Genomic DNA, 26,965 nt, shown 5'->3' with positions numbered 1-26,965 from the left:
CTGAAGCTCACCGCTCTCCCTCTCTCTCTGTTGCCATGCTAGAGCAGGTAACATTCGGCTAGCGCAGGAGACACACAGCCTGAATTCAAATGCGCCTCCAGCCTCTCAGATGTACAAAGCCTCCACCCCTCCTTAACAGCAAGCCCCCCTCCTCCTCCTCCCTCTGTCATCTCTCTATCTGTCCTCTCTTCTTTTCTTCTCTCCGCTATCTCATTCTCCTCATCTTTGTCCACAATGTCTGCTCCCTCTCCCTCCGCTGTTGCTTCCTTTTATGTCATTTCTCCTCTCTGCCGCGCTCTCACTTGTTTTTCGTGTTACCTTGAGAGTGGGTTGAGGAAACAATGAGGATAATCCTGCTTCTGTTCAATGCTGCAAAAATTCTCCCTCTTATAAAGCTAAATTTCATTCTATAATTAGAATCCAGAGACCTTATTTTCCTCCTGTCCATTCAGATCATTTCACTCTGTTTCCAAAAGAAAAGTGTCTATCATTTTTTAGACTAAATTTCAATCTTTTTTTTAGATAAAGTATATTCCAAGATATGCTATTATCCTCAATAAGTAGTAGATCTTAAACAAGACTAAGAATTACAGCAACGCAAGTGGCTCTTTGAGGCTCTACTAACATCAGCATGCTAATGTAAGGTTTAGAAGTTAAGTTGATTCATATATTTGACTTAACATATTTGTTTCCACAGTTATTTACATATTTAAATATATATATTAGCATCTTTAAAACAGTCATAATAATCTCCTGAATCAACTTCTGTGGTTTTACCTCAGTCTAAGTCCTTATAGCCTCTGATTGGTTAGTTCAGCCACATGTCAATTAGAAACAAGGAGGTATTGTTGTTGTGAAGTTGATGAAGTGTGGAGAAGAGTAAAGTGCTGCTTAAGAAAGTTATGTGTCTCCATCCTGCTGTTTCTTTTCATTTAGAGCGATCAAACATATCTACATATGGAACCCTCATGTTACACTAACATGCTCACAGTGACAATGCTAACATGCTGATGTTAAGCGGGTGTAATGGGCTAACACGCTAAGTAGTTTAGCATTTGCTAATTAGCACTAAACATAAAATAAAGCTGGCTGATGGGAATGTCATGTGTTTTGCAGGTATATGGTCATTAGAAAAGGCACTGACCAACAAAGTAGAAGACAAATTGAAATGTTGACCTGATGATGGCGCTAGATGAACAATTAAGGGATTAAGTTATTAAAATTTATCCAGAGGGGGACATGAATGTTTGTACTAAATTTCATGGTAATCTATCCAATTATTGTTGATACATCTCACTCAAAACCACAAATGTGAACCTCATGGTGGCCCCAGATGAAAAGTCAGGGGATCACCAAAATCAGTACAATTCATCTTCTGGGGACCATGAAGATCTGGACCAGTTTCCATGGCAATCTGTCTGATAGTTGTTGAGATATTTCAGTCTGAACCAAAGTGGTGGACTGACAGACTGACATTGTACATCCTGAAAGCCATGCCACTAGTGTGGCTAGAAATGATAACACATTGAAATAAATATGATTGAGGATTCTCCACCAGATGTAAGAAAAGTTATAAGAATACATTTTTTTTAATATTCAGAAAATGTTTACAGAATTCCGTTGGTGGTTTCTTCGATGGGTGTTTTCTGCTTGGAAAATTTGGACTCATCACCTCAGCATTTCTCAAATCCTGGCTACCACTCTGGCATCTGTATCTTCAAAATAGAAAGAATAAGGCAGGTTGCCGTTAAGCTGATACGCCAGATGGTTTGTTGCACAGAACCATCTGAGAAGTCATCCATGGAAACTGTTTGGAAAAGGGCAGGCACTTTCAAAAAATACTTGGAAGGTGATTGGATGAACCATCTATCTATCACCATCTATCAACTTGCCAGGCAGCTGGATTTGTGATACTGATTGGTCCGAATTGCCGGTGTTTTGGACGCAGGTGCATAACTTAAAGCCTGACGAGATGGATTCTCGCGTGATCCCATCATGTCGTGATCCCGCGATTCCAGCTGCCTCACAAGGTAAGGTTGCCATACTGTAATAAAGAAAACTTGATTTTGTTGTGATTTCAACACAACTTACAATAGCACTGGCAGATTTTTTTCACCATTTAAAGAAAATTAGACTTTAAAGTCTCAATCGCAGCCAAAAATGTCTTGATTAGGATGAGATTACAGCAGTGAAAATGCTGAATATGAAGTTAAAACTGGTTGACTTAATCCAAAGCTTCTCTCAGCATGCATGACAGGTTCATTTGATGAAAAAAAGAAAGAAATGAAAGCGTCTGCCTCACAGCACTCTTCATAGTTTAACGTGGATCTTACAGACTCAGTTAAAGAGGAATGGATGCAGTCTGTTGCTTTTTCCTTTGATCATTCAGAGCATTCAGCTTATGTCACAGGAATAAAAAAAAAAAGCTCCCCAGCCTGTCAACATGACGCACTGTAAAATGGCCACAATATCTCGAGCTGCACTAATGCTTTCTTGCCGATTATAGTATGAATTATTAAGGAGTAGGATGATCATGGCTGTGGGGAAATTAAGGGAAGTTAATTTTAGTTTTCACACTAGTAAATGAAAGCAGGCCAGCTCTGGTCCCTCATTGTGAATTACAGCTGCTTGTCTTCTGTCACTCCATGTGTATATCATTAATAGTGTCTCTTACAAATCTTCCCTCTCAGTGTGGCAATGCATTTCGAACTGATATAAATTTCTGTCTGATATTAACTGAATTTATGACCACGGATGCAGTATGACGTTTGCTGCTATTTTTCAAGTTCCTTCATTTTTTCTTTTTTCTGGGAGAGACAGGAACCACCGGTTTGGCAATTCCCTTAAACACTTTGTCCCGCAGCCCTGGCTCATCCATCAGACGGACAAAGACCAAGTGCTCCATGGGGTATGATTCTGTCAGACTTGTCCTGGTGGAGGACTGCCGATTATACACCAGCGTCTCTCTGTGGTGTCACTTTGGCATTCTGCATTGATACACACACACACATACACCAAGGTTGCCATCCAGTGAGTAATATGGCCATGGAATCACATAAACCATGACACTGTCTGTGCCACAGGCGAAAGACGAGGGTGAGATGCTAATTTGCAACAAACCAAGGGCAAACCAAGGAGTTGGAAGCAGCAAGAAAAAGCAAAAAGGAAATCTAATTATCTATTGGTTCTGTGATTTGCTAAAGAAGAAAGAGTAATCATGAGAGAGTGTGCATTTACCATATCCAAGAGATAAATTGAAGAAAAAAACCTGAATAAATAAGTGGAAAAACAACTGCAGATGTTTCCATACAGATGCATGAGGAGTCACTAAAGGAAGATAAAGATGACAATGGCCAAATGATCCAAGATATGGGAGATTTTGGACTGATCTGGCAGCTTGTGGTGGTTCAACACCTTACTAAGACACTTGAGGTTGTTTTTCTCTGAATTTGTCGCCCATTTGTATGTGAGCCTACATGCAACAAGTGTTATTTTTCTTGGGAGGACAGGCTCCTTACATGCTACAACAGTACGGTATGATTGGCTGCATCATGACAGAAATCCTGTGGTCATTACTGAGGGCAATTCTGTCGAGACAGTAAGTGGCATAGAAACACGTTCGGGGTAAGCCAGAGAAAGGTTACACAATATGTCAACTACCAATGCTCATATACTAACTTAAAGCAGTATTAACTGATTCTTTTGCAACTTTTTGCTACAGAACAAGCTGTAAAATTAACATATTATCACTTATGATGTTGATATGATGAACATGTTGCTTATTTACACAACATTAGCATTCATTTGAGGTTCAATCGTGCAATATTTCTCTTGTTTTATCTGTTTTTTGTCTCCATTAACTGCTGAGTGAAATATCTGGCTCTTTCATGTCTACATGCTACACTGTGTTCACCAGGTAGTCGCCAACTTTGATTTTTAATATAAAAATATTGACTACTGCAGCTTTAACCCACTTGTATTCAGTATGTTTACACCACAGTTAAAATAAAAGATATTTATTTAATATGGTTAAGGTTGTTTAAAATGGTTTTGAATCTTTTATATACAATATATTTGTATGTTTTTTCAACAATTTTTTGTATTATGCTATACAAATGTGGTACAGATAAAAAAAAAGAAAAAGTAGCAGATAGACATAAAATCTGGTATCAATAAATACTAAATGAATTCATACAAAAACAAAAACAATTGGTCTATACTGAAGCTGACACAGCTCTCCTCTTTTTTGAGAGAATCATTTTTTACACTTTGATTTGGATGAATGGGCTTTCAATACATTTGAAGCCATTACAATTCAAAACCTCATCATCAGCACCAGCACGATGCTTCTCTGATGCTGCTACATACACATAAATACACCAACTGTTCAACCATCCACAATCAAAGCGGATCTTTTCATTAGCGACAGAATGTGCCACTCCTCCTCAAAACATGCTCTGACTGCTGAATATCTTCAGCTTGGTCAGGAATGTAAAGTAGATAAATGTCAGGCTCACCAGCGCATTTTTCATTGCATACAACACAGGTGTTACATAACCAAACACAACAATCAGAGCCACCCGAATTATAAAGAAAGGAAGATCCTGCAGAGCCACTCCAGCAAAAGACAACAAGGAGTTGTTAGGAGTGATGACCACGCGGAGAGTGGACAGGAAAGCGAGGATGTAGATGGGGAACACCCAGACTGAGTAGAAGACCAGTGGCTCTCCTGCCACTCTCACCATCTCCACAGTGTCTAGCCAGAACAGGAAACTATCCACAAACACCTCTGACCTTCCATCCCTCCTCCACAGGAAGCCCATAGGGCCAGAGTAGTATCGGGGGCGCGAGGATGAGGAGTACAGGTAGGCGGTGCTGGATGCTCGTGAGCTGAATGCTGACCGGCTGGGCGAGCCATTGAAGTCCTGCCATCTGCCTGTGGCGCTGCCGTTCCTGGTCTCTGGATGGCCGTGGGTCAGACCGTTCTGGCCTTCATCAGATTGCAGCTGGCTTGATATGGTGGTCACCTGTTCCAGGTGGGTGAGGGTGAGACCTGCTATATCGAGGTCATGATCCAAGCTGTCTACTGCAAATGACGAGAGCATACAAAACACCAGCTGTCATACTGCACATATAATATACATGTATATACATTTAGCATAACCATAACCCTTGTCCTTGTCCTTAGTCTTAGTGACTGTTGTTGTCAGTGTATGTATGTTGTGTTATGGTCACCTCTGTTAATTCACCAGTTGTGTAATGTTATTGCTCATGACCAAAAAAAGATAACCATAACTCTATATGCTTAATTCTAGCCAATATCAACCTGAAACATATTTTAGCATCTTCAGCAGTCTAACAATAAGCTTTTTTCCACAGGAGATATTTTGACATATCACAGGAAAAGCACAGGTGTTACTAATCACATTAACGATGACTATTCCTTTCAAGTGTCTTAGTAAGCCATGACAGTGTGACAGTGAGCCAGCATGCACGATACCACGACCCTGAAATTGAAGCAGCTAAATAGAATTATAATATACATATATATAAATAATAATATAATTTTATTATTAACACCTTTTCTTACTGTGACGTGTCAAAACGTCTTCTGTGAAAAGTGTTTCTCTGCTAGCTGTCATGTTGCTCTCCAACATACATACAGTACACCTACAGTGATAAAGAATGGCCAAATAATCAACTGCTCAACCAACCAAGATTTGTTTTACGCTCTGTAATGATAACTGAAGGTTTCAGTTTTTAAAAAAAGTTTTAAAAAAAAAGAAATAAAGGAATACAAATGTGACGTATTTCTAGTTAATTTTTGGGTTAGCTATTGTTTTAGCACTACCTTTTTCACCTTTTAGCAGCTTTCTGTGATCTTCTGACTACAAATTTGTAGTAGAAAAAGTTGCAGTAAACTCAGTAAACTGAAAATTAGATTTATAGATGCAACAGTACAGAGGCATTAGGGTGCTGCTTTGGGGGCTTTTGGAGGTTAATTTTTGGAGTTTTGGTTATTTTGAAATGGTGCAGTAGGATTGTATTAGAGAGGCACATAAACTTTACATTCTGACTAATAAATATTTAGAAATTGATTTTTAGTAGTTGATTTTTAGTTCTTGCAACTAACACTTATTTTCATTATCAATTAATCTGACAAATATTTTCTCAAAAGTCTACTATCTTAGTCTATTCAATTTACCATCATATATGACAAGATAGGCAGCAAATCACATTTGAGAAGCTGGAATCAGAAAAAGTCCAGGATTGTTTCTTGAAAAATAACTCAAACGATTCATCTATTATTAAAATAGTTGCTGATTAATTTTCAGACAATCGACTACTTGTTTCAGCTCTAAAATCTAGTCTAAAGTCTAGTTTTAAAGAATGCAACAATCTATGTCAGTTCAAAGCCCTGAGCATGCACTATGAAAAACATAGTTACATTTTTAATCATGTCAGTAAGTTTAAGCCTTACATTGTCCAACGAGCCTGCAGGGTCGAATCCTCTCGATGACGTCCACACAGATGAGAGAGAAAAGCACCAAGGAAACGGGCAGCTCAGTGAAATGGTCAAACCTGTGTCTTCCGTCCACCTGCACCTACAGCACAACACATAATAAGCAAAAATTAACAGGAGAAAGAATTGATCTGCCACTTGGAAATCATGAAGGATGAAGCAGGAAGAAATGAAATTGAAACTCTTCATTATGGCATTTGGCTGGACTGAGAAAGAAGAGCTCCTGCATTCTAAATTTTATGATTTTCTTACCTCAAGATTAAGAAATATTAGATGTATTAATATGTCTTTGTGGTCAGATGCTCTTATTTATATCCTTGCTTGTCTAAGAATAAAACAGATAAGAGCACAGTGTAACATATGAGTAAACATTCCCATCTTTTTAGAGTGGTGGATGGTATTCAAGTTTGGGTTAATGGCCAACCTGTTATATTAACTGTGGGTTACTGAATACCCCGGACAGAGCGTAAAGTCTTGTGACGGGGGATTTCTCTTGTAATTGTAATGGTGCTAAAGTCCTTCTCAGCACATGAGAAAATATTTGGATGCAACTTAAAGGAATGACCCTCAAGAGACTGAAGAAAACTGGTGACAAGCAATCTCTTTCCGTCTCTGTGGTGCAATGTGCCGCGTCAACCGTCACTCAGTGAATAATTATAGCGCTCTAAACACATTCTCTTACACAAGGGAGACATGAAACAAGCTTGTGCCACAAATGGACTGTTTACAACAAATATGCCTGTTCAAGGGCCCCGTCGGAGCATGACAAAACAAAACATCAACAGGTGCTCCTCGGTGACAAGAACGATCACTCTTGATGATACTACCTTGGAGGCGGCTATTAAAATAGCAAAGCATGGTAATGTACACAGGATGAGATACGCCAACGCTGTCGGTCTCCTGGAAAACAAAATAAGTATTTTAGATCACATTTGAATAATGATCATCTCAGTGTGATGAATTACTGAAAAGTACTGATGCTATTCTCAATGTATATACTGCAGTTTATCATGTCATTTTGTGGCTTCCGTTGTTACATTGATGGAAAGTTACTAAATACATTTACTGAAGTACTGTGCTTAAGTACAGTTATGTGCAAGTATTGCCCCTTTCTACTTTCTACTCTCCACACTATATTTATCTTTTATCTGTAGTTGCTTTGTAGATTACGATTACACATACAAAATATGATTCATTTACAAAATATGCATTAATAAGATTAAACTACTCAAGAAATACAAAGTAATTAAAATTATGACCACATTAACCAGCTACAATGTTCACTCCAGGGGCCAGTTTGCATCATGAGTACTTTTACTGTTGATATATAAAGTATATTTTTATACTTAAAAGTCTCAGTATTTCTTCCACCACTTCATTGCTATATCACAGTTTTTCTACTTGTCAAGTTCATTTTATATTTACAACCCAAAATCAAATTTTTGCCTAAAACGGCTCGTGTTCAGCTATCTGTGCCATCTTAGATTTCATTTGTTTGAGGTAAGATCCCTTATCTGGAACATGCAGATTCTTTTATCACTGTGAAAATAATTGAGCTGTTTCTTAGCAACCGTACTTACCACTGTGTGATCTCTGTGATGAACCTGCGCTGCTGGAGGATCACATATTTAAGAGGAACCCACACCAGCAGGGTCACAGAGGTCACGTAGGCGATAGAGGTCGCTACCACAAGCCAGTAAGCTGTTAGATCCCAGCCTTTCACCTCTCGTATGAGGCTGGCAAACCTCTCCATGATCACAAATACTGGCACGATCAGGGCCGCAAACTGCAGCACCTCATACAGGATGAGCTTGACTGTCTTCCCCGAGGGCATGGTCCCCGAACACCAGTTGCTGGTCTGAACTTGGAGCTAAAGACTTTGACAATCATCTGCTGCAAAAGCATCCAGTCGAGCGGTTGGACTCTGCACACTGACATTGCTTACACTGCACTGGAGGCTGTATTCTTTTATTGCTGAGGTAACGAGGTGGTCATGCTGGCCTTTTTATGAGCTTGCAAAGAAGAGCACTCCCATCCCATAATTTCAAGGAGAAAATTACACTCAGCGTCCAGCTGAACTGTACACATATTCTGAAAGATAAAATACATATATTGAGACTCATGTCTGTTTTATCAGGTGTTTTTAAGATGAGCAAAATGATAAAAGAAAAACAGAAACGTAAGCCTCAGAGTTGAGTTTGTGTTATGATTGCAGCAAAATTTAAAACATAACAAGAAACTAAACAGTTATTTATAAATTGATAAATCCCTTCCACAGTGACATGCTCGATGGCTGCTAAGCAAAACTGTCTTGCCTTCCTCTTCTGTTGTTCACACTTCACATTCCTCCATCTGTCCTTATTGGATCTTGTACACACTTATCTCCATCTAGTGGTAAGGTAGAGGACAGTTTTTTAAAGCGTTCAAATCTTCACTGTTTCTCTGTAACACTGAATATTGATGAAATAAATTGGCCACAATTGCAGTTAAAGTTCAAGAGTTTCAAGTCTGTCTTAAAACAACAGTCAGGTGCCCAAATGAACATTTAAATAGGTTTAAATAGGCTTCCCTCTGTGCAAAAATGTATTTAAAGGTTTATCTGAAGCAAATATGAACATTCAGATTCCATCTAAAATCCGTCTAAATGAGTCAAATCAAGTAGATATCTTTCAACATTTCAGTCTTTTTAGTGTCAAAGTCCCTCTTTTTGTTACCATACTTTCACCGCAGCTCAACAGAGAAACACAAAGAGGGAATTTGATGCTAAAAAGACTGTAAATGTGGCAGATATCCATTTGATATGACTAACTCAGACTGCTGAAGTCTCATATAAGCTTCAGATAATCTTTTAAATGCATTTTTGCACAAAATGACTGTGTGGACACTCTGTGGATTTTGGCCTCCATCACTTATACTAAAAGCGCATTTGAATGGGGTTTTTTTAATAGGCAGCATGAACAGGAGGAATGATTACAGCGAGGAAAACCTCTTTCAGCACGTGACTGTTGTTTTGAGATAGACTTCAGAATTTTGAACCTATCTTTTAACACTCAAAACCTTGTCTAATCTTTTTCATCAGGACGGTGCGGGTGCGGTTTGAGCAGACTGGACTGACAGTGTTGTCAACATGAGCAAACAACGTTTTGTTTATTTAAGTTTTCTCCATAAAAATGTCTAACAGGTCTTTTACATTTTGTAGTCTTTTCTTGTCATGCTGTATTTTTATTCCTCAATAAAGTACATTTTAAAACAAATTATTAAATAACTAGTAAGATATACTTTGGATACATTTTGTACCATGAATTGTACATATGATATTTTGATGTCTATATATATACTTTGCTCTCTGTCATGTTTTCCATTTGTCTGATGAAAATCATCAAAAACATTGCTTTCTTCAGTCAAATACATTTTTTGGGAGCTGAAATCCGCCGCGCAGACACTCACATCCTCAGTCACAGTTTTTTCTCTCTCAACATGAGCAAACAATCCCACAACTGTCGTTATGTTTTTGGTGTAAGAAAATTACTTGACATAACCTTTTGCAGCTGAGACTCACCCACATTTACACCAGTAAGAAATGCTGACAAAAACACAAATACAGAAATCTCTAGTGTGAAATAACCAAAGGTGTTCTTCCTTAGACAGAAAATAGTGAGTTCACAAAGGACCCCATCACTCAGCACAGTCAGAAGCTGATTGAGAAAATAGTTGTTTTTTTTAAATAAAATACCTCATCATGAAAACAAAGTGTCCAATTTCATCTACAAAGTTCCCTAAAAAGCACATGAATCAAGGAAAACAACAGCATACATATTATTCTGTACATTTGGCCTGGTTTTATTGTGAATACCAATTAATAAGTATGGTTAAAAGAATACATACAAACAGCAGGGTACAAGTTTAGACAGAACCTTTACAATAATGATGTTGGTTTAAAACTTAAAAACAGGCAGCATCTCAATCCTGTACAATAAAGTTACATCAGAGCTGCAGTGGTGCAACGAGATGTTAGATTTTAAATGTCGTGTGATGATTAACTGGCTCCTGGTCCCGTGGTCCCCAGAATAGCTGCTACTTTGATATTTTTGACCCTCTTTATATTCAACAGATTCGTATTATTTCACTGTAGCATTTAGTTGAAGGCAGCGAAATAGGATTCCTTGTCTTGGAAATCAACTTAATAAATGCTAAAATCAAGCTCTGAAGGATAAAACGGCCTCTTGTTTGCAAAGTCCTGGTTACTGAGCTTAAATTGAGGGCTGTTTTATATTCTTAAGGCGGCACAGGGATGGCAAGGAGTAGAACATTTGAAACAGAAGATCTCAAGAGAAACTAAAATGACACAGATTTTAAGTTAGATCAACACACCAATTTGCCCTGCAATTGGAAGAAATTATTTAAAACTGCTTCATATCTCCTTCATTTAGTTTCAGTCAATATTATACAACAGATAAATTATTTTTCATCAGGTTTTTGCAACCCAATCAGTATTTGCAAACATGACCTCTTTCCCAAAGACCTTTAAACATGTCGATGCAATATGAGCAACTGAGAACTAAGAGTATCAAAAAGGTGCTTTCATCAAGCATCATTTTCTAATGAATAACACAATATGAAAAGAAGACTTTATAAAAGCTTTGATCATGAATGCTTGAAATAAGAGTCACTGTTAACTTAGACAGACATTGGGGAAAGAGGTGTCTACAAATCCCAACTGCGGGATCATAGAAACCTTACTTCATCTCTGCCTCAGGTAGAATTTGTTTTAGTGTTAACATAGCTCTGAGAACGGACAGGTTTTGAAATGCGTGGGGAGGTTCGATCAGTTTTCACATTACCATTTGAGCCTACAGTACAATAAGCATGTATCAAACACAGAGAGAATAGTCCATGTTCTCATGTGAGCGATTTAAATATACAACTAAGATGGGCAGAATATCACATATTCCGCTTTTCTTTGAATACATACATCCTGCACTGCTTCTCCATTTAAAATAGCATAACAATAATCAAAAACATAAATTAAAATGCACTACAAAAACATAGTATTCATTTTTCAACACTGACTAAGGAGATGCTTTAAAAGACACTGGGGGGGGGGGTGTGTTCAAAGAGTTCGCCCCCTTAGTAGCCAAGACTGTGGTACGAGTCTGTTAGTGCAGCCCCACAATGGAGACAGAGCGAGCTCTGCGTCCACCAACGAGGATCCAGAACTGCTCGTTTTCAAAAGGAGGACTCTGCAGTATGAAGTCAATCATGTAAAAAAAAAAATAAAAAAAGAAAGAAAGAAAGAAAAACAATCTTGTTCTCTGACATGTGAACATTTTTTCACTTTGTTCTCTTTGGCTTTTACACCTTTAATTCATCGGAGACGTCATAACTGCAGAGTTCACCTTTAAGGCTGAAACACCTGGGAGCAGCGCTAACACACAGACCACCCATGAGGTCATCATGTGGCTTCACTACTAGTTCAGTACAGTATATACAAGAGTCATGTGCATGCTTAATTTCCTCTTGCTTCTTTTCCCTCCAAAAAAAAAAGTGTCTTCAGTTTTCAGTACTTCTAAAAGTTGACAACATATACAGAATGTAGTAGCCTAACGTTTTCAGCGTTGCTAAAAGTCCTTTTCCTCGTTTAAAAAAAAAAAAAAAAAAAAAAAAAAAAAGGTGAATGCGAGTCGACGCCCCTTTTTTTGTGACGTGATTAGCTGTAGTTATGTAAGTGGGTGAGAAGGCTGTTGTGAATTTCTCTCCGTGTTAGTGTGTGAGTGAAGGTGAGGTGTGAAGGTCACGTACTTCAGAGGATGTGTGAACCAACTGGTGCAACTGTGTTTGTGTGCATTTTCACTGCTGTACACCTGCCTGTAGTGTGACTGAATACCGTGTGTGTAGCTCCAGTGTGCGTGCTGAGGGTGGTGTGAGGGGAATGCTTGTATATTTCACACTTGATCAAATAGTAATCGGACAAATATTCTGTGATTAGTTGGCTGATTAGTGGCTACAATTACACTTGTTGTTTTTTAATAGTCTTATGATAAAAAGGAAGTAATTAATAAAAAATTGACAATGCTCATATTGCTATGACATCTAGTTTTAGAAGTGATCAGGCACGAGTGATGTCTAAAACATAAATAAGTGCAACTGAGGATGAAAGTGCAGCTGAGAGCTCCTCCACATCTTTACATCTGAATCGTGTAAAGACATGGAGGAGAAGAGTGAGAATGAAGAAACACAATTAATCAAATACAGTCCTAAAAGAAAGTTGTGGCCATTTTCAGACCATACTGTGATCACTTCTAAACCTAGAAGGACAAGTGTAACTGTATATTTAACTTTATATCTGCCTGATAAAACAATGCAAAGTATGCCAGGTATCAATGTCAGTCTCCTCTATCTTCATTTTTTCCATTCATCTGGTGTTCGATGATAAAAGAAATTATAAAACACAATCAAAGAAATGGAAAGAATGATTTACAACCACTATTTGATCAGGTCTGGTGTGTGTGTGTGTGTGCGTTTGTGAGTGTCTGCGTGAGGATAACGGTGAGCTCGGGTGGCCCTATAGCAAGGCCTTTTCTGAGTAGGGGGCCTGTGGGGCATCTGAGGAAGGTGCTATGCTCTGGCCAGAGGGGGTACTGTAGTTTGGCGTCTGCGTCATGCCTGCGGGATTTGTGCCAGGGGCGGGGCCAGGGGCGCTGGCGGCGTTCTGGTAGGAGTGAATATCTGCTGGGGCCATGCTGCCCGGGGCTGCAGTGTAGGCTGGCGGCTGGCCCATGTACATATGGACATCACTATGGAAAAGAAAGAAACGAGAGTAAATACCAAACTACAGTCAGGTGGAATCATAAATATTGTAGATACAAATAATGGCTAGCACTAATATAAACAACAGTCATGTCATACTCACAAAAATAAATCACTTCTCTACGGTTTTTGAGCTCTAGTAGTTACTGTCAGTATAACTCAACACTTCCTAGATGCTTCAAATAAAAAGCCTACGAAGGACAGTTGACATCTTTAGGAAGTGTTGCATTTCATTGATTTATTAGAGAAAAAAAAGTGGTGAGTATAACATGACTGTTGTTGCACTGAGATAATTAGTGCTGTGTAATTTACATCATATCAAATTTATCAAGACAACCGGTAAACATGGCAGAAGCTTTGAGTTTTCATTATAAGAAAACAGCATCAACAGAAAAAAGATAAGAAAGCAGGGAGGCTTTTCATTAAATATATGAAATATACTTATGAAACAGGAGGAAATACATAGAATACAAGGTATGTAAACAATTAAAAAAGTAAATGAGATGGTGTTGAGCATTTTGTTGCTGTTTTAAGTTGGGCAGACTCTCTTTTCTTCCTCGTTAAATAGGACACAGAGGAGAGTGAGCGAATTCTGAAACTTCAAAGAAAAGAAAACCACAAAGTTTGATAATGTTGGCAGCTTTCTAATGCACATTAGTGTTCCAGGAAAACAAGCCTCTAGCGAGTGTGGAGCTCACCTGGGGGCTGGCTGGCCGGGCATTGGGGTTCCAGCTTGAAGCTGCTCCATGGGAACAGTGTAACCCTGCACCGCGGTACCGCTCATGGCGTACGAACCTGATGCAGGCTGACCAGGGTAGACCTGGAGTCACAAACATGTACAGAGCACAGAGTGTTGATGAGGGGGTGAGGTCAACAGCAATTTAGAGTAGAATGGGGAAAATAACAGGTGGATAACAAAGGGGCATTTCTGTAAACCACTTAGTTTTCTTCTCTTTTCACTTCCAACGTGTTGCTACATTACTCAAACGGAGAAAAGTTCATTTAAAGTCTCTCTACAACAATGAGACTGTAATTCATGGGTGCCTGAAGTCAAACATGCCGATTTAAAAAGGTAATGGTAAATTTGAACTGGGAGAACTGTGAGAGAACTGGGCAGTTAATGTTTTTTTCCGCTCATCTTAAGTCCAATCAACATCAAGATATTTCAGTGAGATTTGTGAGGTTTGTAGATATCAGCTTTAATCTCATTAGAGCTCAAAGACATTTGGTTAATAGCATTCATAACCGCGCTCAACAGCAACTGCAGCAAAAACTGCATCTTTTATACTTAAGACAATTTGTACACATCCAGGATTTTGCACACAAGCTTCACTCAAAACATTCACACCTTTGGAAACCTTATTCCTATGGTGGAAACTTTTCTGCTAGTCGAGGTAACATTTTTCGTATCCACACGGGCAAAAAATATCACTGTCGCAGGGTCACATCTATGACGAGTTGACTTCACCTGTTGTGCTGCGTTGGCAGGCTGCTGCATGTAGTACTGCTGGCTCTGCAGCTTGGCGTACATAGCGTAGACTGGATCTTCGTTCATTAGCTTGGCATACAAAGACAGAGCTTCCATCACCTTGACATTCAGCTCTGACAGCTCTGAGTGCTTCCTGATGTTGCAAATCCACACACACACACATACACAGATGTTTACTGAAAACTGTATTTAATGACCACTTGAAGTACAAATGTTTTAGGTTAAAATTCTTCACTTTTTTTTATCTTTTAACATTCTGTAGTAGCAAAACATGTCATGATGTACCTGTCTATATCCTCCAACTTCTGGTCAATGAGTGGTCCCATTTGATTGCAGGCACCTGATCAATAAAAAGAATTATTTAATGATGTCATCTCTAGTCAACATTAGTCCAATTTTACAGGAACAAAAAAAAAAAAAGCCAGATTTGTCTCTCGAAAGTTTACCTTCCAACTGTAATAACTCAACGCTGTCTGACTGGTTGTCTGTAGGATCCGCACTCTGGATCATCTGCAGTAGCTGGTCCATTTTGTCCTGAAAGGTTTCAACAAAGTTTATGTGATGACACTCTCCACATGCATGTGTTATTTTCTGTCGTTATGTAAAGAGAAAAATCTCCAGGGTCATTTATTTTCCAAAACAGAAAACCGATTTTGAGTCTGTTGCTATGCAGTTTATGAGTAGATGACATTTCTGAAATGGCAGAGCCTATTTTGGAACAAACTCTTAATTAATTAATACGCAGTGACATGTTAATGAGGCTGAACAAGCTTAGAAAACACACAGCGGGGAACTTACCTCGTCTATATATACAGGCTCTTGCTCAGGCTCTATGGTCTCCACCTGGATGTCCTCGCTGAACTGTACCGACTTCTTCTCTGTCTTCACTGTAGATTTCCGAGCGACGGCGGATGCGGCGACAGCAAAACAACGTAACAGTAGTAATCAGTTAAACACACGTAAGAGGTCAGGATGTGCTGACTCGATTATTATTTGCCCAGAACATTGTACAAGATATCAGACCAAAATAAAAGTAACTATCTGATAAAAGTTAATGTTGCGAGAAGTAGCAACACATAACAGTAGCCGCGGCATTTGGCTGTTGTCCTCATGCTAGCTATGTGGAGGTATTTTTCACAAACGGAGAAAAAAAAAAAGGCAGGATGGAAGTGATCATTATGAGTTTTTTGAAGGTCAGAAGCAGCATCGGAAGTTTCAACATCATAAACTAAATAAAACACTTGCAGAGGCTTTATGCAAAAGAATATGACAAAAAGCTACAAGCAAAAAGAGATAAGAAGAAGAGTCTGCTAGAGCAACAAGCATTATTGGGAGTAATGAAGATGTATGAGAAGAGAAAAGTGTGAAATCTATCATCCTGGATGACCACCCCAAAGCACATGAATTCCTTCCAAAACACTTGAGAAACAATTTACAGTTTTTACAACTGGAATCTGGAGCTCAAACGTCCTATATTATGAGAACACCTGAAGGCAAAACTGGATAGATGTTTTGCTTCGGAAAAAAAGAGAGACGTCTCAGGCTTAACAGATTTGTAGCGGCACGCAGTAGAATCCTTTGAGGCAGCAATAAGGAGATGTTAAATGCATAGTAAATCAAAAAGAGCAAGCGAATGTCAGTATATGTAACTGTGCCAAGAACATGCAAGCTGCATATAAATGGCTTATTAAAAGCTGAGAAGATATTTAGAAGGAATAAAAATAATTCACATCAGATCGGTGACAGTATACCTAAAACTGTGGTAAATAAGTTTTATCAACACATCTCTAATAAGAGGAAAGTTCATGCAGGGTTGTTGTTTACTATATGTGTGACTCATATATTCTTTTGTAGTTCCCACCCTAAGATCAATACAGCAATATTGCTAATGGACTAAATGGGCTGTCAAAGAACTGCAGATAACATAAGTGGATAAAGTGTATGTGTATGTGTGTGTGTGTGTGTGTGTGTGTGTGTGTGTGTGTGTGTGTGTGTACTCACTCATCTCAGGCTCTGCAGTGAGGTCAGCAGTGACAAAGTTAGAGGGGAACAGCCCCACGCCCTGGTATGTTTCCCCTTTCCACCAGTTGGGGTCACTGAAATAAGAAGGAAATCCAAACTCAGATATGAACAGAAACTACAGTTCATCTTTTACCAAACGGATTTGAATTGTTGTCTTTTTATATGTGATAATGTGATACTCGAGGAGCATTTTTCTTTTGAACTGGTAGATTCAGTGCTCTGCTGAAGGGCATTTTAACAAAGAACAGTCAGCCACCTCAGAGCGCCAGCTAACTGCTCTAAATCCTCTCAGTTATTTGACAAATCCTTGTTTGCAGTGTGTGCTTATTACTACTTATTTGTTTGTGCGTGCGTGCGTAGAAAAGTTCACCTATCGTCCAAGATAGTGATGATTTCTCCTGATTTGAAAGTGAGTTCATTGTCCTCTGCGGCCTCGAAGTCATAGATGGCGCGGACTTTTCTGCCGTCGGACTTGTGTGAGGAGAGCAGACTGGAGGTGCTGGGGTAGAGGCTTGACAGGGAGGTCTGGGGCTGCTGACGTTGCTCCTTCAGTGACAGCTCAATAGCTGCAAAACAAAAGACACGGATATGTGTGACTGTGTTTGCGCCCTTGGAAGCCTTTGCTGAACATCTGCAATTCATTAATCCAGTGTAATGTGTGTTTTTTACACACTATTAATAAAAGAGCTGCATGCATGTTTCAAGGACTATGTCTCTTTGAATACATTTCTCTACTGATGGCTTAAGACTGCAGAACTAGTATAAGTGTTTTGGTTATGTGCAAAAATAGTCACGCTACCACAAACTAGTAATTTCCTGCCCAGAGGTTTCTTTTTTTACCTTTGGCCAGGTCTTCTTCTTCTTTTTTGTTTGTTGAGGTGGAGGGATCCTTTGCCACTAAAGCAGGGCTTGCTTTTGCTTGCTCTGCAGCCTATAAAAAAAAAAAAAAAAAGATTACCACATACTTTTCAGCGAGTCATGATTTAGAAGAATAGTAGGATGTCTTCTTGTTTAACCCCCCAAAAATTCTCTGATTACATAAAACAATAAAAAATACTTCATCTCATTTAAGATCAAATATTCTAAAGCTCCCAAAGTCCCCGATCTATTCAACCACGCAAATCTACCTGCGACCCCACAGCAGGGAAAGTGACACCCTGCTCACGTAGGTTTTTGATCATGGCTGAGATCAAACTGAGTTGGGGATCGTTGCGGAAGTCCTCTGCCCACTCCACCATCAGTGCCTTCAGCTTCTCACATACTTTGGGGTGGCCCTGGGGTAACAAACATAAAAAAAAAGCAGCACTTCATGAGAACAAGAACCTGGAGGCAGCGTGGCCTGATTTCAATTCATCAGAAATAACTAATTAGGTTTATCTGGGTAACACACTACATGAAAGTGACCACATACCTTGTTTAAGACATTACTGACTTCACTGGCGAATTCTCTGGAGCACACCTCCAAGTGGAATATCTTCCCACAGTTTGAGACACAAGCACCAAGGAGCTGTGAGGACAAAAAGTGCAACTTTGCTAATTAATTTATAACAAAATGTGGAAAACATGTAGCAGCTTTTAGGATATAACTTATCACAGAATAAGCTTGGTTACTCCATTAGCTGACATTTCACCTTCATGAACTGAAGCAATTCGTTATACCAAATGTGGCTGTTTGTTTACAGTCTGCTTACAGTCAGTGCCTGCATGGCCACGTGGGGATCCTTGTGGTTCACTCTTCTCATTATGGAGCGGAGGCATTCTTTAGGCCTGCGACAGATTAGTAGAAATCAATGGTTGTCTGGTCAAGCACCAAACAAAAATCCAGGTATATCAAGTAAAATATGTCACTAGAGAAGTTCTTTATGAAAATGAAGGCATCGATATTTGTCTTTGAATTCCTGCTTGTACATTTGTGTTTGTGCGTCAGGCTGAATATGAACACAGTTAACTAACCCAGTGCGTGACTGCCCTATCTTATCACATATGTCCAGAATGAGGCCCCAGTCCTCAGCTGTGTTCATCTCACTGGTTGCTTTCTCTGTGGGAAAGAAACACAACAACTGGTGTAAGCAGAAAGGTTAAAACTTGCATAAGCACAATTTTTGTGACTTTATCTTTAGAGACAGAGATTAAAAGGAGAGGTCAAGATCCTCCTCAGATCAGAAATGATTAAGTTTCAAGAAAGTCTGTGAAAACAACATCAATATTGTGTATAGTATGCACACTTACACATCAGTATAAACATTAGAGATAATAACTATACACAAGCCCTGCAGTAAATACCAATGTGGTAAAGCTCATAATGTTCACTTTGTGTTGAGTGTTGGAGGTGTTGAGTCAAGTTAACTATTTGAGGCTGCAAATGTACTGTTAAGAAAAATATAGTGATTTGTGTCTCTCATTCAGTGTTGGTTTCTCTTTGCAATTGCAAGTTTCCCGCTTGTCAAATTACACATAGTGTTTAGAGCAGCAATTCAGGCAACTTTCTGGCATCTGTTGCAAGCGGCCTCATATTGGACTGATAAATTGGTGATTCTCAGATCTCTTACCAAGTTAATATCAAGCACTTTTCAACGTTCTACATATATCCTACATATATTTGGCTGCCTTTGCGACTACAAGTTATAGTCGTCACTCCTTGGATTGCTTTTGCATCAGTTACAAACACTGCAAAATGAGGATTTATGACAAAGACAAAATCTCAAAAATAATTGTATATATATATATATATATACACACACACACCAAGACAAATACAGGATGTTGTTGTTAATGTTGAAACTCTTTTAGAGCGCTGTTGATTTAACTTTATGGACATTATGGAGCTCCAGGTACTTGTCAGGTGCGCTCCTCGGGAGAAACAATCAGAAGTCAAAAAAAGCTCTGAAAGAAGTGTCAGAAATCTCCTTTTTATGAAATTACATGGCTGAGCACAAAGACAGACGTTTCGGCACAGATGCCTTGTTCCTATGCCGAATGTGCTGCATTTATGCTGAAACGTCTGTCTTTGTGCTCAGCTATGTATTTTAATAAAAAGAGAGATTTCTGACACATCTTTCAGAGTGCTAAAGCTTTTTGACTTCTAATATTTAGTCCACCCTGATTTATATAAACAGATGCTGATGCATCAGTAACAAACAATGCAACATTGTTTTGTGGCTAGGGCAAAATCTAAAAATAATATATACCACGAAAACTGCAACTGAAAAGAAAAACTGTCACAAGTAACCAAGTAAAATGATCAGCAACACTGCCAAAAAGATACCTGAAGGCATTTTTATTCAAAAGGCAATTACCACTGACACTGAAATAACACCTGACAGTTCTATCATACACATTATAAGCTCTACCAAAGTAGCATTTAAAGCCAGCATTGACGGTTATAGTGTTGTATTGCATAATGTCAGTGAGGTGTTTGTGTACTTTGTCCACCCCGTGCACTGTAGGTTACATGTTAATAAAGTGGTTAACCACCTGACACAGAAAAAAGACAAGATAGGAAACACAGCGTGACATTATGGTTTCACACTCAACCACATCCTCTTTCACTTCCAGTAATGGTGAATATGAGGCTCATTAGATTGGTTATACAGCAGTTGAAGGCAAATAACCGCCTGTGGGCCAAATCTGGCCCTCCAACAAAAATATTTGGCCCCATAACGAAACCTGAAGTTTTCCCTCTTATAGATGACATCAAATCTTTTACCTGACTCTTCCTAAATCTACAGTAGACAACGATGTAAACACAAAGCTCATGTAAATCCTAATAAATATGACCTTGAACTTACCAGATGAATAACACAGGTAAACAACATAATTTGGTCGATCTGAGCAGAACAGATTTGTGTCAGTAACAGCACTTTGAAGTCACGAAGCAGCCTACTTTTTATTGTGTGTGGATAAGTTATCAATTACATTTCTTTTTTCATAGTGTGACACAGAGGATATTTTCATGTTTATGAGTATTTTTTTTTTGCCACATGAGTATTAATATAAGCTGCTGTCACTATAGCAGCCCTCACTTCCTGATAGGAATTATGACAAATGCCCTGAGATACAACCCTAAAACTGTTTTATTAACCAATATTGTTCTTGAATGGATTAAAATAAATGAATAAACATAACATTTGGCTGCTACTAGCCATTATTTTCATTATTGATTAATACATTTATTGTTTTCTCGATTAATTGATTAATTGTTTGGTCCATAAAATATCAGAATATGGTGAAAAATGTCAACCAAATGCTTTCCAAAGCCAAAAGTGATGTCCTCTTGTGTCTTGTTTTGTCCACAACCCAAAGATATTCAATTTATTATCATAGAAGACTTTAAATAAACAGAGATTATTCACATTATATAAACTGGAATCAGATAATTTCTTAAAAAATGACTCAAAAGGAGTTGGCCATTAATGACTGAGCCTAATTGCTGACTCCTGATTAAGGGAGGGTAATGCAATAATGAGGGAGAAGGCTAGTTAGCGAGCTACTTCAATTAGCGGATGACAACATCAATATCCCACGTTTATTATCGGTTAACCGAACCAAAAAAACGAAAAACTATAAGATACACATGATGTGACTTCAAACATTAATATTACATGTGTGGTTTACTTTTCAAATGGCGCAAACTGTGAACGTTTTCAAGGCTTTTGGATGCTATCCGCCAACTAGCTGCTCATAAGGATGCGAGCTAACGTTAGTTAGCTGAGATAGCTGGCGTACGATTCACAACAAACTACACATATTCACCAACAATTAACATGAAGCGAAGCATGTCAGTTAATCAGTCCGGAGTGCAAGCCAGCTATAACGCTAAAAACATCAGCATCACAGCTCCAGAGGCTAACTAAAAAGGCTAAACACAAACAAAGCTGACTGATCACAGCTACTTCAGCTAGCCTCCAGCTCTGATTACTCACCAACATCTTGGTCAAATGGGTTGGTCGCGAAGAGTGGCATTGCTTGTGTTTTGACAGCAACAGATGTCGCCTTCCCCTGTTATTTTCTTTCCCCGCTGTGGTTTATTTCATGCGATAAAAATGCATAGTAACGGCAAACTTCATGAATGTCAAATGTAAGCTGCCCCCGGACTATATTCTACACAGTCACTGCTTCGCTAGACGGCAACAAGCGAGGCATTCTGGGTAATGGAAGCAGATTGTCCGGTGTCAAATAAACTGCTGACACCAGACACAAATTGACATTCACAGTCATACACCTGTTAATATGTCTGACTTTACTGCACACTGCAGAAAATGAACCGCGAGCTACAAATTGTCTTTGCAGTAAAAATAAATAAATATATAAATAAATACAACATGTCATCATCAGGTGATGCTGGTCATGTGACCAGGGGCGGATTTAGTGATTTTGGGGCCCCAAGCAAACTCTGTCTTGCTTTATTTTCACCCTTTCTCTAACTAAATGTTGGTATTGGCAGTGGTAGAAGAAGTACTCAAAACTTCTTTCTTACGTAAAACTATTAATAGGACATGGTAAAAATACTGTGAAAAGTCCTGCATTCAATTTTTTACTTAAAGGACCAGTATGTAGAATTTAGTGGCATCTATGGAGCAGACTTGGCAGAAATGTAATACAATATTCATAAGTATGTTTTAATCAGTGTATAATCCCTTGAAAATAAGAATCATGTGTTTTCATTACCATAGAATGAGCCCTTTATATCTACACAGGGAGCAGGTCTTCTTCTACGGAGCTCGCCATGTTTCACTGCCATGTTGTAGCCCAGAGTGGAAAAACCAAACACTGGCTCTGCAACCTCACTGCTAGATGCCACTAAATCCTACACACTGGTCCTTTAACCTCTGATCGGGCTTGATTTTTTTTTTTTCCTAGGACGGCTAAGTCATGACCCAACATACTCTGCCTCTGATTGGCTCACCCTGATATTCTGAGCCTAATCCTAATCAATCTCACTCCTCATGCCTAAACCTAACCAACCCTAAGCCAACCTAGCCAATCAGAGGCAGAGCAGGGCGGGCCATGACTTTGCCATCCTGGCAAAATAAAAATTGGCCTAACCAGGCACCCCAATTTTGTGCACAAACCTGAAAATAATATACCAAAAATAAAAAGGTTACTGTTCTTCAACACATTTGATTACAGTAATAAACCTGCTCTCATTTAAGAGGTAAATGTTTAAATTTTACAACCAAAATGTCAGAATGAGCCACCAAGGATAAAATGTGTTCCAGGGGTGGGACAGTATCACTTAAAATTTTGGCAAGATGTTGCTCGATTTGTTATTGATAAGGCTCAATATTATTTCTCTCTGTATTACCATAATGTACTGTTTGGATTCCATAATTTTCATAAATCTGAAGATAAAGCATTTTACCATGTAAATTTAATTATATTAGCTAAATACTATTGATGCAATGAAAAAAAAATTGGACAGTCCACACAAACAAAAATCAGAGTATCAATCATCTAAATCTTAAGTTTATTAAATTGTTTGAACTATCTCATCGCAAGGCAGTAGAAAAGAAACATACTGAGTGTCTGAAAGATGTGGAAATAATGCCAAATGTCACATAAAGTCTCTCTACCATTTTATTTCAATTTAGCATGCTTGATTTTTTATTATTTCTGTCAAGTTTTGGAGTATTTTGGTTGTATCTACTGTATATATTTGTTGTGATTTGTTATTCAATAAACTTTTGTTCAAGCTCTGATGTCTGATTGTTGTACATTATTATTAATCATGTACTAAGTTATCTTCTTTATTTTCAATGGAAGAATACATGAATTTGTTAATCTTGGGATACTTTTCATGTAATGTAGATGTATTTGTTACAATATTTAACAAGACATAAAGCACAGACTCCTTGCACAGTTTTTATTTTTATTTTATTGTAATAAGTGTTCTGGGCTGATTCATGGGAACCTGGTAATTTAAAAAGGCATAATGAGCCTTGATCCAGATTACAAATGTCCTCAAGCATTATGTGAATTGGCAAAGGTCAATCATACAAAAATTACAACTGATTATGCAAACATGTAACATATTTCAAACACTGTATTTGGCATAATGAATAAATCATCTTATGCTGGCTACATTACAAAACATTTACATATTGTTAATGTGTACTTCACATATAACTCATACTGGCGGTCTAAAGTCTAAGAAATACTGCCCTTCACAAAACAGCAGCACTGCTCACACTGAGCATCTATTCTCAAAAAGAAGAAAGAGTTTGCAAAAAGGTGAAATTTACACCAGCGTTATTTCTATGTATTATCTGAGTTTGCAGTCATTTGCTGATGGTGAGTAATGCTGATGGTGGGTAATCATCATTTTTCCCAAGAGCTTATTTCAGAATCTGAGATGACGGTACAAAAATAGTTCCACTTTATTAAAAACATAATCCTCTGTTATAAATTTTTTGTAAGTGTAAAAATTGAGAAGCCAGTCAAGAAATGAAACCATATGAAATTCAATCCAAACCAACACTGTATCCTTTGTGAAATATTATTTACAGATACACCTGTACACCAGTGGCTGCACCAAATAATGACTTAGTATAGCCTAAATAAATGACTACATTCTCATGTTTTCTTCAGTACAAATACTAAATCAGTACAATAGTGGGGCTGGGTGTGTGCATCTTCTGTCTTTTGCACCATACTGTGTTGTAAAGTGCCTTTTAAGACAAAGATCAGTCCCAGTCTCAGTGATGCTCGACTGGACTGGCTTTATCAGAGTCCTCTAGTTCTCTAGAGCTCCTCCTCATGTTCTTCATTGTCCTTGCATCTTGTCCTCTTCGCTCTTTTTCCAGAGACAGCTCACACTGTCGTCGATGGATGCTATAAAACTGGAACCTCCACTGAGAAGAGACAACAAAAAATAAAACACTTAAGATACATTTTACATCTCCAAGTGCATTTACAGGCTGATATTAACAGTAAGAATATAACTTTGTCCCATAGAATGATGTAGACGACCCTTGGGCCAATCAGTAATATGACACAGTTCATTTATTCCAAATTGGATAGGGGTGTGTGCCTCTGAATTATTAGATTTAAGATTTGCATTTTAACTATTACTGATAGCATCCACATCAAGTCTGTCAGTATATTTTTTAACTCCAATATACATTGCCTTATCTCTAAATCAGCCCTCTGGTGTCTAAGATACCACATTTAAATAAGAACCCTTATCTGGGATTAAATTTGTAAGATCAGTGTCATATTTCAGATATCAGATGTGCAAGTCTTGAATTACCTGAAATTGACTATATTTTTACTACTGTCAATAAATCCCATGAAAAGCCCAAAACCAACAATAAATTGATCATGTGTTGCCAAAGTCTGGTATAGCTTATTCCTCTATGTCAAAGACCTCTTAAATGCACCGCACCATTGCACTGAGTGACATTTGTCTTCTATAAGGTGAATATGGGCAGTGTGACTGTCTGACTGCCCATTGACTATATATAAATATACATATCTTTATATACAGTCAATGGTCCTGCCAAATACCCACTAAAGCACTAAATTTGTGTAAATCAGCTACTGAAAATAGTCCCCAACATATGCACCTTTTATTCATTTTTGGGCGACTTTTGCTAAAAATCACAGTTCCCAGCTTTTTGTGGAAATTACTCAGGGGTAAATTCACAAAGGGATTGTGCAGCTTTTATGGCAGCTAAACCTGCACAAATGAGACAAAAAGAAACCATGTAATTCACAAAGCGCCCGTAAAGGGTGAAATGCACCCAAACTGCTCTGCCAAGCAAATAGTGTCTTGGTGCTCCTTTGCTATTTGCACATATGTAAATTAGATAATAAGCATTGGCGGCAAAATTGGCCCCTTTCTATGCAAATTGCAAATCATTGCAAAAATGGTCCAATTCACAAAGCCCAGTGCTAATAGTCACACGCAGTTGGAGGGAAATTATTAAAGTCTTCAGAGAGTTGGTGGTAACTTAAGCACACTCACTCACTCACTCTCTCTCACTCATTATCTTCAAATCTTCAAACTTGTGAGGCACTGAATGATATTGAATTGATACTGAATGATATCATAGGCAAAATCTTCAGTCAGACATTGGGGGGGGTGATCAAGCACTTTCAGCTACTTAAAAATAAAAATGTCTTGGGAAAAATCCATGAGGGCTACTCTATTACAAACGAGTCTGCCATATAAACCTGGAATCTGTGTGTAATAGCTGACCTGTGTAGATGTGTAGCAGAACACAGAACATTAATTACGTCAGTTCATGACTGATCCAGTGTTAATGAAGTTACCGCTGCTGTGCCGCATGTGTAAATGTGCACAGCCTATTTCTTAGTTTGGAGACGCACTTATTGTTTCAGCTGCTGTGTGATGCTGCAGCCAGCTGTGACACACAGCCAGCTGTGGGCAACAAACACAACAACAGTATTCATAGTTCACATAGTTTCTGCGAAATCCCAGATGCATTCAGTGACACCTGAACAACATTACTGTAAGATTCAGACATTAATCTAACACGTTTCAGACTTGCCTACTAGTCAAATTAATAGCTGTATTTTGACATTTCAGTAGATTATTTTATAGTTGCAAAATACTAGAGAAGTTAAAGAAGCAAAATACAGGAAAATTGATTTGTGATTGCTCTATGTGTGCGCACCTCTGCTAATTAAAGACACACAATATGAGGCTTTTGTGCTCTCTGCAGTTTTCATCATGGATCAATCTGTGTGCTGAAATGTGGAGAAAAGCCTGACACTGAAAACCACTCCGCTCACTCAATCAGACACAAAACAAGGACAAATTGAACTAAGCTGCAAAACTTGGAGTGTGTTTGTGCCGTCATATCATTAGTGCAATATCTTTTATGAATCGGACCCTGAGACAGGGCAGATAGCAGTTGCAAATAATGCGCAATTCATGGTGCTATCAGCGGTTGCAATCAATTCTTTGTGAATTTGCCCCTGAGTCTTTTAAAAATGAATTTGTGACCAAGTCCCCTCCACTCATATTCATAGATTCAGAGAAGATGCAATTGTAAGGATTTTAATGTGGTAATTGCACTTTTTTTGGAGTGGGGTGTGAGGTTGGGGCACAATATCAGACACACATTATCATTCCAAGCAGAATATTTTCATATGTCTTA

General features: G+C 38.4%; 3 protein-coding genes and 1 long non-coding RNA gene across 5 annotated transcripts in view; 1 reads left to right on the top strand and 3 right to left on the bottom strand.

The window, feature by feature from the left end:
* The first annotated feature begins 1,987 nt into the window (after positions 1 to 1,987).
* On the top strand, positions 1,988 to 4,902 carry LOC121908272. Of its 2 annotated transcripts, none has more exons than XR_006099210.1 (3): positions 1,988 to 2,030; positions 2,821 to 2,908; positions 4,815 to 4,902. It is a non-coding gene; the product is annotated as an uncharacterized LOC121908272 (long non-coding RNA). The 2 variants fall into 2 exon arrangements; XR_006099209.1 differs by having other exon boundaries at positions 1,991 to 2,030; positions 2,817 to 2,908.
* Positions 4,139 to 8,591, bottom strand: tmem236 (transmembrane protein 236). The gene is made up of 4 exons (XM_042428175.1): positions 8,104 to 8,591; positions 7,351 to 7,423; positions 6,482 to 6,605; positions 4,139 to 5,086 (listed from the first exon to the last, which is right to left on the bottom strand). Exons 1-4 carry the CDS (start codon positions 8,355 to 8,357, stop codon positions 4,446 to 4,448), a joined length of 1,092 nt encoding a protein of 363 aa, XP_042284109.1. The 5' UTR covers positions 8,358 to 8,591; the 3' UTR covers positions 4,139 to 4,445.
* A 1,746-nt stretch (positions 8,592 to 10,337) lies between these two features.
* stam (signal transducing adaptor molecule (SH3 domain and ITAM motif) 1) lies at positions 10,338 to 21,998 on the bottom strand. The gene is made up of 14 exons (XM_042428173.1): positions 21,764 to 21,998; positions 18,795 to 18,879; positions 18,533 to 18,608; positions 18,253 to 18,348; positions 17,969 to 18,115; positions 17,682 to 17,772; positions 17,212 to 17,407; positions 16,821 to 16,915; positions 15,618 to 15,706; positions 15,266 to 15,353; positions 15,105 to 15,159; positions 14,799 to 14,952; positions 14,029 to 14,150; positions 10,338 to 13,317 (listed from the first exon to the last, which is right to left on the bottom strand). Exons 1-14 carry the CDS (start codon positions 21,801 to 21,803, stop codon positions 13,086 to 13,088), a joined length of 1,566 nt encoding a protein of 521 aa, XP_042284107.1. The 5' UTR covers positions 21,804 to 21,998; the 3' UTR covers positions 10,338 to 13,085.
* Positions 21,999 to 23,695: 1,697 nt separating this feature from the next.
* The window catches only part of colec12 (collectin sub-family member 12), a 32,037-nt gene continuing 28,767 nt past the window's right edge, over positions 23,696 to 26,965 (bottom strand). Inside the window, exon 10 of the mRNA XM_042428172.1 lies at positions 23,696 to 24,691. Coding sequence (XP_042284106.1) covers positions 24,672 to 24,691 — 20 coding nt within the window. The 3' untranslated portion in view covers positions 23,696 to 24,671. The remainder of the gene's footprint in view (positions 24,692 to 26,965) is intronic.

Source organism: Thunnus maccoyii, chromosome 12, assembly GCF_910596095.1.
Source record: "Thunnus maccoyii chromosome 12, fThuMac1.1, whole genome shotgun sequence".
Taxonomy (NCBI): Eukaryota; Metazoa; Chordata; class Actinopteri; order Scombriformes; family Scombridae; genus Thunnus; species Thunnus maccoyii.
This window is presented reverse-complemented; position numbering and strand designations above follow the sequence as displayed.